The sequence below is a fragment of the Poecile atricapillus genome, chromosome 2 (genome assembly GCF_030490865.1).
Source record: "Poecile atricapillus isolate bPoeAtr1 chromosome 2, bPoeAtr1.hap1, whole genome shotgun sequence".
NCBI lineage: Eukaryota > Metazoa > Chordata > Aves > Passeriformes > Paridae > Poecile > Poecile atricapillus.
Window position 1 is genome coordinate 16,089,566 of NC_081250.1, and position 16,020 is coordinate 16,105,585.

Genomic DNA, 16,020 nt, shown 5'->3' on the forward strand with positions numbered 1-16,020 from the left:
TGCCTTCTTTGCCTCAGTCTAACTGTAAGACCAGTTGTGTGGGTACCCAGCCCCTGTGCTGGAAGACATGCACAGCAATCAGAATGGTGGCCTGTAATCCAGGAGGAAGTGGTGAGTGACCTATTGCACCACTCAGACACACACCAGTCAGGGGCCAGGGGGATCTACTCAAAAGTACCGAGGGAGCTGGCAGAACTGCTCACAAAGCCCCTTTCCATAATTTGCCAGCAGCCCTGGCTAACTGGAGAGATCCCAGTTGACTGAAAGTCAGCAAATGTGACCCCCATCTATAAGAGGGATAGGAAGGAGGATCCAGGGAACTATAGACCTATCAGCCTGACCTCAGATCCTAGGAAGGTCGTGAAGCTGATTGTCTTGAGTGCCATCACATGGCAGTTACAGGACAACCTGGGGGATCAGGTTTAGGAAAGGCAGATCCTGCTTGACCAATTTGATCTCCTTCTGTGACAAGGAGAGCTGCTTATTGGATGAGGGAAAGAATGTGGATGTGTCTACCTGGACACGAGTAAAACCTTTGATGTGACTTCCCACAGAATTCTCTTGGCTTGGATGGGTGTGCTCTTTGCTGGGCAAAAAACTGTTCGGCTGGCTGTGCCCAGCAAGTGTTAGTGAGTGGAGTTACATCCACCTGGTCACCAGTGGTGTTCCCTAGGGCTTGGTATTGGGGCCAGTTCCATTTAATATCTTTGTCAATGATCTGGACAAGGGCATCAAGGGTCACAACAGCCCCTGAAGTGCTGCAGGCTGGGGAAAGAGTGGCTGGAAAACTGCCTGGCAGAAAAGGACCAGAGGGTGTTTGTTGACATCAGCTGAATGTGTCTATGTAGGTGGCCAAGAAGGCCAATGGCATCTGGCCTGTATCAGCAATAGTGTGCTCATCAGGACCAGGGCAGTGACCATCCCCTGGTACGTGGCACTGCTGAGGCTGCACCTCAAATTCTATATTCAGCAGTAAGGTCCTCAAATCAGGAGGGACATTGAGGTGCTCGAGCATGTCCAGAGAAGGTCAGCAAATCTGGTGAAGGGTCTGGAGCACAAATCTGATGGGGAGCAGCTGAGTGTTCTGAGGAATTTAATCTGGAGAAAAGGAGGCTCAGGGAAGACCTTACTGCTCTCTACAACTACCTCAAAGTAGGTTGTAGCCAGTTGGGGTCAGTCTGTTCTCCCAAGTATCAAGCAACAGGACAAGAGGAAATTGCCTCAGGTTAAACCTTTAGATGGGTTTTAAGGTTTAGATGGGATTTTAGAAAAAAATTCTTCACTGGAAGGGTGGTCTCCAGCATTGGACCAGGCTGACCAGTAAGGTGGTAGGGTCATCATCCCTGAGGTATTTAAAATGTGTGTAGGTGTGGCCCTTGGGGTCATGGTTTAGTGGTGGACTTGGCAGTGCTGGGTTAATGGGCCTCAGTTTTAAAGGCTCTCTTTGGTTTTCAGCTAAAGGGAAGTCAAGGTGGGCATAGTGGGGGTGTTTATTAAATTTTTCCTCATATTCTTTGGTGATACTAACATAAAGACAGGAAATTCTAAATTAGAAATATTACAAGACATAGCTCTGAGACACAGATCTGCAGGTACATCCCATTGTTCAGGAAGGACATGTTTGTTAACAGTGTCAATAGGAGGTATTTAACAGATACTGAAGTACTTTTTCTACTAAAAACAAATGTGATGGGAAGAAATTTAAGAACACAGTATATACGGCACAGAGAAGCAAGTGCAGGATCACCGGATTCATCAATTGCTCACCCAATGTCTGTCTTGGTTTTTCTCAAAAAAGAGTAGAAGAGATGCTTTTTCATTTTACAATAAAAATCAAGAGATGGATCCTTACAGACCTGCTTAGTTCTTGTTAGGACAAAATCAAATCTGACAATGCCCTCATGACTGTGTCAGGTTAGTCTCAGAGCTGCTAAATCTGTGAGACTGCCTCAAACTCTGGAATGCTGCTGTTTTTCCTGAAGCATTTAATTTTCTCTGTCTTCATCATCTTCCTCAGATGCTGCCCAGCTCATCAAGGTGAATCAAGGGTGAAGGACAAATGATGCAATGAGGCACAGTGTCAAATGATTGACAAGAAAACCCTGAAACCACAGATTAAAAAAATTAAATTCAGGGAGAATAGGTTTTTACTATACAATTTACTTCATTGTGCATAGGCATTTCTTCTGTCTTGAGATTTCTGGCTAGACAATAAAAACAAGTTATTCGACTGGAAAGACTAACAATCCATATGTCCGGAATTTTTAGCAAGCCTCATTTTTATCCCTAACAAAATCAATACATAATTTGATTTTGCCAGTTGACAAAAGTTGCCTTCTTTCCCCTCAAAGGTTCCTTTCTTTCATTTATAGCATGCTATGCTTCTTCTATTGGCTTTAGTTTTATAATTTGTAATAATCACATGATACTTGCTATCACTGTTAACTGGGCACTTCTGTTGTTACACCTCTGGTACACATATGAGCAATTCATAACCAAGTTCTGGCTGTATCAAATTCCAAGCAACATTTGCTGAGAGTCTGATTTGGAGCTGCGACCTTTCCAAGCACCACTGCTGATTTGCACTGATCACACCTGATTTAAAACAATATAACTTTGTACAACTGTTGATAGCACATCATTGTACAGTTTTTTCAAAACATAACCTGGCAAGAAAAATGTTCTTATAAATGTGATCAATTGCCACATTTTTTAACTTAGAAAATTAATATAAATGTGCATACAGTTCTGAAAATTTATTTCTGAAAATGCAATGTGGTTAGAAATTTCTGGAGGAATTATGTTTTGAATATGGGTCATTCTGATTGCTGGGTAAAGGACACTTTTGAAGTGTCATCCAGCACATCCTGGACTCTTAGCAACCTTATCTTTAAGGGCTGAGCAATGCTAGTGTAGATTTAGATTGAACAGAAGGAAGAAATTTTTTATAATGGGGGTGGTAACACGCTGAAACAGAGAAGCTGTGGATGCCCTTCCTCGTAAATGTTCAGTGTCAGGTTGAATAAGACTTTGAGCAACTTGATACAGTGAAGGTACCCCTGCCCATGGCAAAGGGTATAGACTAAATGATCTTTAAAGGTCAAACCATTCTGTGATTCTGCACTTGGAGATTGGTTTGCATTCTTTTAACACAGCTGCAGAAATTTTGGTAACCTCAGAACACTTTGGTCCTGATAGGCATGTTTAATTGTTGTCTCTTTTCAGATAATGGACTTCAAGTACACATATGACACATAAAAAGAGTGTTGGAGGTTTCTTTTGTTCATGTGTTTTGCTGTAGCACAAAACTGAACTGACGTTTTTTGCAGCTTTAGGACCGTGGATACAGGCTTCTCTTTTCCTGTGGTACCTCTAATGTTCCCTTCAGTGTTAACATGAGTGGGTTTAATGGATATAGTGTTTTAAGATGACAGAAATTAACAAAATCCAATCAAGTTCAGTCTTAGGCCTCATTTTTGAAACAGTATTAAAATCTCCAGTTACAACCCTTGTCCACTCCTCAAAAAGTCAACCCTTGTCAACTCCTCAAACACTTGTTAGCAGCAGATGAGGTAATGCTCCAGCTAAGGAGCTTGGATTTCTGTCCAAGAATTTAGATGCCTTGTTGGTTATTTCCTTGTTCCAGGTGGTTATGAGGGGAAGAAACAAGTGCTGCAGAAGGAGGCACCACCACCAGATGACCAATGCCCATCCAGTCTCCAAACAGTAGCTGCTTTGGAAAAACAGTCAGCTGTTCCAGCTGTGTCCCCTCACAGACTCTTGACCACCCCCAGCCTACTCCCTGCAGGGCACAGAGCAAGTTCAGAGGTTGCCTTGATACTAGCACTGTCCAACAATAGGTAAAGCCTTGCTCTGTTACCAGCATGGTTTTGGTCATGGATCTACAACACAGCACTATACAGGCTGCTATGAAGAAAATTAGCTCTGTCCCAGCCAAGCCCACTGCAACAGATAATACCAGACAGTCTGAAGGTTTTCTGATTTATTAGTGATTTCATGCCATTCCAATAAAGAAAATTTTAATTCTTTATTTAGTGCAAGTTTTTAGTTCTTTCATTAGGGTTATCTGTCAAGTTCTGAATTTCTTCTAACTTCCAGCTATTCAGGCAGAAATATTTCCATGCCATTAGCCTGTATTTGAATTGTTAGGAAATTCATGCTTCTGCTTTTTTGGAAAAAAGCTTAAAGAAGAATTGCTCATCTGTTGTGCTAAAACTTTTTGCTGTGGCAAATTGGGCTGGAATTGAGATCTCTGGATATCTGTTTTTAAGCCTTCAGAGGCTTGCTTTGGTTCTTGTAACATTCTGTCAGAGGCCTTTCTGCAATCACTTATTCTATATTTGAGGCAATTTAATGTTACTATGGGGATTGAAATGCTCATTGCAAACTTCAAATAGTTACCTATGATTTATTAATTTCTATTTTGTTTCTGTTTACATAATGCTAATTTCTTATCAGTAAGTGCATTTCTTATCAGTATTCTGTCTCTAACTCCAGTTCAGCTGGTATGACTAGAATGTGATTTAAAGGCTGTGTGTGTTCTAGGTTTTCCTGCACCTTGTGTTCATCATGCCATAGTACTGCAGAGTTTTTAATGTATTTAAGTTCCTTAGTGTACCAAAGCTGCAACAATAAGGACTATAGGAAGGCTTGTGAACAAATTAATAGTTTTGCATTCAGTCTGTATTTTTGTCCTGTGTTAATAGGCTTATAGGCCACCACTGAGTGATGAAGATAAATCAAAGAGTTGGCTACCTTTTCTGTTACTTTCATATGGTACAGTATGGTTCTGGAAGGAGAAAGGAAGGGAATTAAACCATCTCTTAATTTAAATTCTACATCAAGAAAAATATGTATTCTCTTTCAGCAGAGATGATGGTATGTAATTATCATTTCTGAATGATTTTAATAGTAATTTTCTTTTGTTTAATTGTAGCCCATAATTTTTTTTTTTTATTCTTATTTATTTTACCTTCACTCCTAAGTTGTTGATAAATTTAGACAGTGAACTCCAAGAGTCTAAATCCCAGAGTTAAGGTCAAACTGTTAGTGATCAAATGAAAACTCTTAATTCTTGTATTGAAATCTCACTGTGTTAATGTTGGAACTATTCACAAACATGTCTTTTATGTCCATGAGTGCCTTGGAATGATTTCTCTTGCTTCAGATATTTCAGATGCAGAACACAAATTGCAGATTAAGTCAAAACTAGCACTTCCTCCTCCCTCAACAGTTTTTCTTTTGCTTTCTTTTTCCACTCTCTTAATCTGCTGTGGCTTCTTCATGTATAGATGATCTTTTTTGTAGTAGTACTACTTTGTAGGGGTGCCACTAATGGAATGAAATTATTTTTTGCAAATGTACATCAATCTGAAACATTGGTGGGCAGTTAACAGCTTCTCTGTGTACAAGAGTCTTCCATTATGCATCCATGTAAGTGACTAATCCAATAAATACAGCGGCTGCATGGCTTTTGTCAGTGCTTTGATTTCAGACACTCTTGCTGTCATATATGATGAAAAATACAATGAAGAGAGCAGTTAGAGGAGATGTTCTGCCAACTGCTACGGACTTTCTACAACAATATACTCAATGCATGTACTCTAGACACATCTTGATGCTTCGTGTGTGTGTTTATATTGACATTGTAGTTTAGATCACTACCGCTTTTTTTAAAAGCAATTTCTCATTTTCCAGCTTCTGCTTTGGTTTTACATCAGCAGTCCAGTATATGAAAGGGTTTCCTTTCTGCTGAAACTAAACAAGCAGATTAGCTGCTAATGGGTATTCAGCAGGCAAGACTAGTCCAGAGGAAAACCCCAGAAATGTATAGGATGTGGTGCTAAAACGAATTTTGCAGGTATGCTATCTTTATGCTAAGTGATATTTCATCTCATAAAATAAAACCCAAGTAAGGGAATGTTTATATAACTCTTAAGAGGGTATGGGCTTCTGATGTTTCTCAAAAGGAGAAGCACTCTGGCCCAGAATTGTGTCTGCCCCAGAATGATGGTCAGTGCAAATGCTCACATACTCGTAAGATGCTCTTCAGCATCTCCTGTCGGGAAGGTGTCATTACCATAAAAAAAGCTCTTATCCAGAGGTGTTGACATGTCTGAGTAGTTGGTGACACCCCTGTGTGTCGGCAGAACATTTTCACACGATGTGTATGATAGTTCTTGTCTTGTATGTGCTGATTTGGCTCACTGATGGGCAGTGCTTTTTGGGTGTTTGCATATTGTACTCTTACATGCACTTACTCTTTTCCTATGCCAACTGTTCTGTTAAAAAGACTAAGTTTGTCTTGTTATCTCTTTGGCACCTTTGGTACATGCTTATCCCCCTTCCCTGATTTATTTTCAATCATATTATATTAGAACTGCACATGAAAATTTAGAAAACTAAAAGGAGAAATTTAGCTTATTTTGTAGGACTCTTTGTTTGAGATTTTTATTTTTCTGTCTTAGAAAGCTCCTCTTGGGTTTTGAAACAGTCCAGGCTGAGGATACTACTCTGCTTTATTATAGAAAGCTTAATTCAGTCTCTGGGAAAATCCAGAAACAATTTTTCTTGCTTACAAGTGTGCCAAAAATTGTATAAATTTGCAAATTATTATTTTTCCCTCTTGGGGTATAACTTCAGAGTAGATTGTCAGTTTTTGCAGAACCTCAATAGAACTTCATACTCTACAGTGAAAAGAATAGGTAGTCATAAAAAAAAAATTAAAGAAAGCATCCCACAATTTAGTCATCTGTTCAGCAGAACAGCTTTTTATGTTTTATTTACAATATATAATTCTTGCTTTAACAGACTTTGTCTCATCTGTGAAGAGATTTTCAGCATTGAGGCTTTACATGTAAATGTCAGAAGAACTTAAAACAGATGTACTGTATTTCCTATTTTTAAGCACAATACAGTCCTATATTTTCCATACTTTGTACAAGTTTTTAGTATAGACAAGGTAATGGTATTAAAGTTACTGGACATCTGGTATCGCCTCTCAATGTAAGCTAAAGTTGCCTTTTGTATTAAATATAATTCTTTAGATTGAAACTCAAGCAAATGGCTGCAAATATGATACATCTTACCTTGAGCTGATGAATGCTCTCGTTTCTACTTTTGAATCCCCTCATACTTCTCTCAAAGTGTTCCAGGGTGGTTTTAAGTTCTGTTACAATTTAATTTCATTGAGTGACATTTGTGAAGGGGGAAAGTATTTGTACCACCTTGTCCTCTTTGGCTTTTCATTTCTGTGTTTGGCTACTTGACATTATTCATTATCATCAATGTATTCACTTAATTTAGATATTCAAATTTCAAATTCTATTTGTATAGGAATTGAAATTTGGAAATGCAGTGCTTGGTGTACATGTATTAGCATGATGTAAAAAATTCGTATTTGGGAAAATAATTAACTGAAAGACAGCATGTGGAGAGGTTGCCAAAGCATGTGGCTGCTTGCACAGTAGTTTCTCTAAAGGTGTTTGTCATAAATGCAGTCATTTATTGCCCTGAAGTCTGGCAAATTCAAAGGCCACCAGGTGAGCTTGCAAATGTGCTCTGTCATTTTTGAAAGACAACAGAGATGACCTAGGGCCCAGTGAGTAGGAAAAGGCAAGTGCTGTGCTCGTCTTCCAAAAAGGCTTAAAAATACAACATGAAGAATGAGAGGCCAGTCAGCAGTGCTGTGATCTGTGGGGGAAATTGTGGAACAAATCATCTTGGCTTACATTTTTAGACATAAGGAGGGAAGAAGTTTCCTGAAAGTGCATTTTTGTCTCACTGAAATTTTTGCTTTATCAGTGGAGCTGAGCTAAATCTCCTCTCTTATTGCATTCAGGAATATATTATATAAAATATAAAATGGTGCATGCATTAAGGATATATTACTGATCCAGAAATTAGAGGTGTGAGGTAACTGTTCTTATGATGCATGTGGTAATTTTATACTAATATGAAAGGTAATCCCTGTATTGCACACTGATTGCATCTTGGTGCACAGACCAGTGGTTTTTAATTTCCGTAGGTATATCCTTTAAATTACAAAGATGTGAAAGACAGATGTTGTCGTCTAATGATCTGATTTTAAAAATAGACTCAACTACGAAGGCAAACTACTGTCAAATAAAATCAGATATTTGGGAGGAAAACTCCACTCTGTATTGCATCTCGAATGGAAGTATGCTGGGGTTGCAGTGTCTGTTACCACAGACCATGAAATGTTTATCCCTAGAGTAACTCATTGTACTAGTACAGTAAATTAATAAAATTTTCAACCTGATGTAACAAAATCCAGTATCTAGAACTGTCTAGTAGCAGTTAAATTTTCCTGCTTACTTGTTTAGCTTCTGCTTTTTTGGTTAGGCAGTTACTCTACAACTCCTCCCTAATCGTATAAAACTTTAATGATTGTCCCTAAATGCTTAACTGGAATCTAATATCCCCTCTTAGGAAAATAAAAATTCGTTTTCAGTCATTTTTGCAATTTCTGGCTATAGAGCCAATAACTAGTTCAGGTTACACTGTGCCACTTCTTGAAAACCTATTTTTTTGTTGCATAAATTTACAATTGCATAACGTTTTTCTCAAAGATGGGTTAAACAAGGATGTCACCACATTTTTTTGTTTGGTTGACTTTTTCATTTTTCCTTTTATTAATTTCAGTGGTAAGGATATGTACAGGTTGTCCAGGATAAAAGTAGCTTAATCAGCAGCGGCACTTCTATTTTCTTTGAGAAACTAGGGGGTAACATAGGCGTCTGCTTCTGACCACAGAGCTGACAGAAGCTCAGTCTGGATAAAATCAAGATGTTGTTGAAGCAATCAAAAAATGATGGTTTTGAGACTTTTTGATTCACTATGACTTTTAGTTATTCAAGTTAACAGTCCAAGTAAATCACAAATTTCTGCCAAATTAGGGGAGCTGCAACTCCTTGTTTTGTTTAGCCTTCTCTGCTTTGTGAGCTAGAAATATGAAGTTGTCTGGTAACTTATTAGAGTTTTATGAAATCAAGTATGAATTAGTCTAAGTAATTGCTGAGTGAACAATGTCTACATAAGTGATGTAAAACTCAGATTCATGTTCTGGAGACAGTAGTGCTTTCCATGTAGTTTACAGATGAGAACAAATTATTTTACAATTTATAAATTAAGCGACTGTAGTGCCTTCATGCTTCACCATGATATGTCAGAACTTCAGTATCCTTTAACCAATGACATACTGAAATAATCCTGTTAAGATAGCAGAAATGATGAAGGAATCAGTCAAGACTTAGATCTTACTATGCCGTATTGTATTAACATGCTCTTTACTTCGAAGAACATACAGTCTAAATGAGGAAAAACAGATGTGGACTTGGGGTTATGAAGCACAGCAGAAGACGGGAAAAATGGCAAGCACAAGTGTCACTGACATGGCATTACCCTGTTACGGACGTATTTGTGAAAGTTCAGTGTAAATTAAAAAGAGAGGGCTTAAAGAATGACCTCTAAATTAAGGAGTGAACAAGTCCTAGGCAGTGAGGGGAGTGCTGCTGGGGGAGTAGTAAGCAGAGAAGAGCAAATGTGGGAGAAGGGGGGAATGCTGGAGGGAACACTTGGTGTAAAATGGACATGATCTGGTCAACTCTGAACTGTTTCAATGTGTGAAGAGTGGTTTGGTTGCTCTTTAAATCTGTCCCTGCTGTTTGGCATCTGTCCCACTCTTCCCCCAGCAGTGTGCTGGGGAGTGGTAGAGTATCACTGGGGATCCTGTTTCCCAAGGACATGAGGGAGTCCCCAGCCAAGTTCTGCACCCCACAGCCTCGCCAGACCTCATTTTCCCCTCCTTGCCAAGCACAGAAGTCCCCAATTTAGCTTCTTCTGCAACTCCTCCAACCATCTGGAGTTCATGCCTCCTTCAGAGCAGCAGAACTCAAGCACAAAATCTAAGAATGGGGTACATTTGCATTAATTCAGACTACTGTTGTCTTCTGTTTTTAGATTTTAATTGGTGTTTGTATATCCAAGTATCTTCAGGAAAATAATATTAATAAAGTTAAATGCTTAATATAGTCTTTTATGCTATTCTGAAATAGCTACAAAGAAACTTGTTAGGAGTCTTAAAATACTTTGGGTCTTAAAAGCATTCATACTGGAAAATAATCTAAATTTTGAAATGCATAACTTGTGGAGGAGGGAACAGGGTGGTGTTTAAATAATGATGTATCCTTACCCTTTTTGGAAGAACCAAAGTACAGTGCATATTTAATGTTGATAATTATTCATTAAAAACCTTAACTTGCTGAAGGACTGCCTCTTTCTTTCATATGTGTTAGAATTCATATTAGCACTGCTTTGCCCTTGTTTCTGAATTATTTTAATGACAGCAGCCGCTCCGTCAAGTTGTCTGTCAGGATGTGGGTGGCAAGCTATTATTTCACTTCATAAATTATAATTTACAGGGGTTTTTATATCCATCTTGGGAATAAACACTTTATGCTTTGTGTTTTCAGCAGCAATATAAAATGTAATTGATACTTGAAGCAATATGTTAGAAATATGGACAGAGAAAGCCAGGACAGAAAAATCACAAATGTTTAGTTTTTCTGTGGGTTGGTCTGCATACTCAGCATTTTTTCCATCTGATTTCATATTCTTAGCACTTCAACAGAGGATGATGATGAATTGCATTTACTTGATTGCTGCCTGTAGGTTACTGTAAGGATGTTTAGTTACAGACAGTCAACAGACTCAATAGTTATTTTGTACCGTTTCTCATGCTGCTAAATAAACTTATCACTTTGTACTATTGTCTTCCAGATTCATGAAAAACTGCATTATTATGAAAAACAGAACCCGATGCCCATACTCCATGGTGCAGCAGCCTTGGCAGATGATGTAAGTGTCCCCTGCTGAGATCATTGGTACCAAGTCTACCAAAAAACTGTCTGCAAGCAGAATTCTTCATAGGGCAAACATATGAATATAATCTTCTGAGCTGAAATCATAAGAAGCTGCAAAGGTTTCTAAAGCTTCTGTCATCACTGAGCTTGTTGTTGATATTACTTTGATCTTTATTCACTTGCATGTTAAAAAACATTGCATCTAGGTAGTCTCTTGTTCTGCTTTAGTAACTAAGCAATAAAAATTACAGGTTCAAACTCTGCTGGGAGGGGAAAAGCTGTCAACTATTAGTGTTTTGAGAAAGTCATAGAAAAGAGGAATGCTTTGGAAAAATAAAGACAAATGAGATAGTGGCACTGCTGACAGAACATGAGAAATGACAAATAATATTACAGAAACGAAACATATGAAATGCCTAGGATGAAGGCTTGTTGAAAAAAAATCAAAACTATTTAAGAGAAACTACAGTAGTGATTTATTGATATTGGAGCTTTCCAAATTACCTTCATAACTAAAAAATAAATTGTAAAAGTGGTCAGCATTGATGGAGTAGTTAATTTCCTGTTACTATAATTTTTATTTTAAAGAAAAAAAATCCAACCTGCCATTTCTTGCTATTTGGTTAATTCTAGGATTCAGATGAATTGTGAACACACCTGTATAAACTATGACTGAACCTGAGGTAGGCCAGAATACAGAAATGTTTAATAAACTGTGGTTTAGGTGAAATCCAGAAATCTTCGTTGCAATTGATGATGTCAGGTTGCTTTTTGGAAAAGGCAATATGTATTCGGATCCATTTCAAATACAGCATGTTTGAAACTTCACGTACTTTATGGATGTTTTAAAATATCAATTATCTATTTATATAAATAATAGATTTTGGTTTTTAAATTTTACAAATTATTAAATGTTGTGAATTGAGATTGGTAGCATTTTAACAAAAAACTAAACTAAACTTACTTGAAGACTGTTGAAAAAAGGATACACGGTAATTTCATCATGTTTCAGTAGGAGGACAGCTATATCCTCTAATATACCAACTATAATAATACATTAGCCTTGACATCAGGCATACATTAGTAATATTTTTTAACCTTCGCATAGCTTTGAATAGTATTGATAGTAATTTTGAAAATTAGAAAGCTGGTTGAAAGTCTCTTCATTAAGTTCTTGCTGACATATTAATAATCCTTGCTAATATTTGTGTTATATCTCTGGTCTACAATTCTTACTAAAAATAATTTCTTATTTTTGGATGCAAAGCTTAGTTTTTGATACTTTCAGAAATTCTGAGCAATCTCATTCTTTGCTCAGACCATTTAAAATGTATAGTTTTGGAAATCTCCAAATTGAAGTACTCTGTCATGCCTCAGTTGAGGCAGGTTGGGGCTTTTAACCCTATGAATGTATTATTATGTACATAGGGTAGTATTTTTACGTGTACATGTTGGGACATGATTGCGTCTAGGCATCTACCTAGCTTCTTTTTAATAGATGCTCTTGCTGCTTCTTCATGAATTATGTGGAGGTGAACTACAGCTTTTATGGGCACTGTCTCAAAGGGTAAGGATGTCCTTTGGTGGCCGAAGTCAGGCTAGCACACTGCAGGATTTTTCATGTTTTGGTAGCTATCAGCAAATTCTGAGGAAGCAAAATTACATGAAGTAGGACTTGTAACTCTCAAACTCATGAAGTTTCAGGGTTAAAGTGCCATTCATTTTTTGACATGTTTGTCTGGTTGTCAACTTCAGGGATTTAAGACCGTGTTGGTGTTATTAAACACACTTTCATTTCAATAGGCTTCAAATTAATGTTTTCTCGTCTTACTGATAGTAACTTTTCTATAGTTAAAGAAGGAATATTCTTATTAGCAAGTACATATTTCCTGCTTGATTTAAAACTCAAATCTGACATGCTGCTATCATAAATAAATCTGTTGAAGGAATGTATTCTTATTCTTGTGTTATTTTTTAAAGCAGTTTTGGAATTAACAATTTTTGCAAGGCTGTTCTAAACATTTTCATATTCCCAGCTGCCATACCTTCTCTCTCCTCTCCCCCAGGGACTTTTAGGCTGAATTTCCCATTAGACATTCTGTTTACCTCTTATTTTGGAGCAGCTGTGTCTGACTTAGGGCTTAATGATTTCATGCAAATTATCTAAATATCTCTCCTGGTTCCATCCAGGGCAGGGCTAATTTTCTGCATTAGTTGGGAGAGGGTATGGTTAGGACATGGAGGTTATTCCATACCACCTCTGGTCAGTTCAGAGTTCATGAAAGGGAATCGCTTCCAGGAAGAAAGGTTTTGTTCCAATCAAGAAGAGGGGATGGAGAGAGCCATCTGGTATTGTCTATTAACAGGGAGTTTTTCCATATGAATAATTTATTTTCTTATACCTTTTGTTACTAATATTGTTGCTATTACTTATTTTGTATTAGTATTACTTATTTTAATATTAGTATATGCATACACTATAGTACATTGTCTTATCTCATTGCCATTTCCAGTAAACTGTTCTTGCCTCATCCTGTGATCATGTATTTTGTGCCTCCAGTTGGAGAGGGAAGGAAAGATGGTGCATGGTTTTAGTGGGAGTACTAAATTGGAGAATACCATTCCTAAACCACAACAATATCACTGGCGGGATACATACATACAGCAAATAAGGCCTCAGGGTTGGTAGAAGGACTGTTCTGTCAAAAGAAGTTTCGTAACTCTCCAGAAGCTTTAAAGACCAGTCCCTGGTGTTCTCCACCTTGCCAGCCTCACTCCACATCTGGCCTTCTCCTTCTTCCCCTCTCTTCAGTGGCGGCTTTTCATAAAGAGCTGGTTGAAATGTTCCCTCAAGAGATCACAGCGGAGGTTTTCAGACAGCTTTTCCTGCAGTCTTTAGCATAGGAGGAGATTGCAGGGTGTCAGTGTGTCCCGAGTATGCCATGTACTGCTGCTGTTTCAAATCTCAGCACTTTATCAACAACAGTGACAACAACAATAACAAATAAAAATCCAGTCTGAACCAGATGAGGTAGCAAACATGACTGAAAACATGACACAACTTTGTCTTTCGATCTTTGTTTTCCTCCTCTTCTGTCACAAGATATTAAATGTGCCTAAAACTTTAGTGAAAATATTTGGAAAATAATATAAATCACATGAACGAAAACAGGTTTTTAATTATTTTATCTCTGAAAAATATTTTCTAAATTATAAGATTAAAATGTCTGTTAAAGCAGTAATGAAGTATTTTTTCTCACTGTTCTAAACCTTATGTATGTACATTTGCATTTGTACCACCAAAGCAAACACCAGTTCTGCTGGTGTTAATACTTGTGCACAATTCATCTGAGAGAGAAATGCTGAAATGGTCATTTTGCAGAGTGGCTGCTTGTCTCCATCAGTGAAACATGAATGAATAGATTTTATTCTCCAGTGATGAGCAGTATAATCTAAAGAATGAAAAGAGAACCAAGCATAACCCATGTCATAGACCTGCTGTCATTCCTGTAACAGAATATTTTCAGCTTTGCAGGGCTTTTCCAACATGCAGACTCGACTGCAGTCAGATTACCTCAATATTTGGCTTTCTGTCTAGAAATATGTCATTCTGACCTTTCCTACAGAGACTGTTTTCTAATCTTTTGGTATTCAGACCAGTATTAATTAAATATTGTTAATATTAGCACTGAGGTACTTGCTGGATGTTCTTAGCTATGAATTATAGTTAGAAGTCTGTGGGGTGGTAGGTGATGAATTTTTGATACTCTGTTTAATTTGAAGGTTAAAAGAAAAAAAAGTATTCAAACTGTGTCTGATGTCTATAATGGCTTCTTCAAATAGATTTTCCATTATATATAATTATGCAAAATATACATCTATCCATTTATCTTGAAAATGTATACAAAATGAAAGTACAAATTTAAAATTAGGTTAGACAAATAATATTACTTGCTGCAAATAGCCAATCTTTCTCTGAGACATTTTTATGATACTGATTTAATGCAAAGAAAATGAGTGATTATCTGAAATCACGTTTTGCATTATGAGCCATGTGGCTTCAGAATTTTAAACCAAAGTTCAGTGTTTTGAAATGCATTTTAGCTTTTCCTTCTTCTGGAAAAATAGTTTGAGTCTAAAATCCTGCAGTAAAATATGCCTCTTGAGTCCAAATTAGTTGAGAATGGCATGATAAGAAAAACCCAAGATGTGAGCCAAATAGCCATGGGATTAACAGTTAAACTGCTGCTCTATTGTTCACCACCACAATTTTGTAGTATAACCAAACATAAATTACTGATCTTGTTTTTAGGACATAGTTTGTGCATTTTACAGGCTTGAATTGCTGATGACCTGTTATAAATTATATTATGATTAACTCGCTTCATGTTTAACAAGCTCCTTCCAGTGTATGTGTAAACATAATAAAAGGTTCAGATTGCTTGCACTGTAGGGGCACTTTGCTTTTTTATCCCAGTCCTAAACAGCACAGCTACTGTGGGTTTTTGGAAGCAGTGTGGATTTCACCACCTCATTCGAAACTGTTTTTTATAGACAGTGTCAAAGTTTGATCCAGTCATTTTTACAAGCAGTTCTTTGTCTGCACGCAAAGGACCATTCACTTAAATGAAGTGCTGGGATTTGCCCCCTTTGCTATAAATCAGAATGTGATCTGGCTGCACCCTTGCCAGAAATGATTACTTGTGTTAAACTGAGCCAAAAGGCCTGGCTTAAATCTGGTCCACTGAGGGCCAGAAACAGAAGCGCGGTGATTGATGGTGTTTTCCTTCATACTGGCTTCTGTTTGAACATGCTGGAAAGCAATAACCTTGAACAAGATAGATTCTGGGTTGTCACTGATGCACTGGGTAAAACAACGCTTTGCTAATGGTCTTTGTGTTGATTCAATCTCCCACCCAGCTGGCTGAGGAGCTGCAGAGCAAACCACTGAGCAGTGAGATCAGAGAGCTGTTGAAACTCCTTGCAAAACCCAATCTCAAGGTGAGGATGAGTTGCACCTGCAAAGTTTGTTCTGCATGGGTGTGTGCATCTGCTTCCTTGGGGTATGTGTGGGTTTGTTAACAAGTACTGTGTAAGAGTGTATGCAGTGTTAATC

At 37.7% G+C, this 16,020-nt stretch overlaps 1 protein-coding gene across 2 annotated transcripts in view; it reads left to right on the top strand.

Annotated features, from left to right (window-relative positions):
- Positions 1 to 16,020, top strand: part of MPP7 (MAGUK p55 scaffold protein 7) — a 150,109-nt gene that overhangs the window by 73,951 nt on the left and 60,138 nt on the right. For both annotated transcript variants that reach the window (XM_058831589.1, XM_058831590.1), the window contains 2 exons: positions 10,822 to 10,899; positions 15,825 to 15,905. In XM_058831589.1, the coding sequence (XP_058687572.1) occupies positions 10,822 to 10,899; positions 15,825 to 15,905 (159 nt within the window). The remainder of the gene's footprint in view (positions 1 to 10,821; positions 10,900 to 15,824; positions 15,906 to 16,020) is intronic.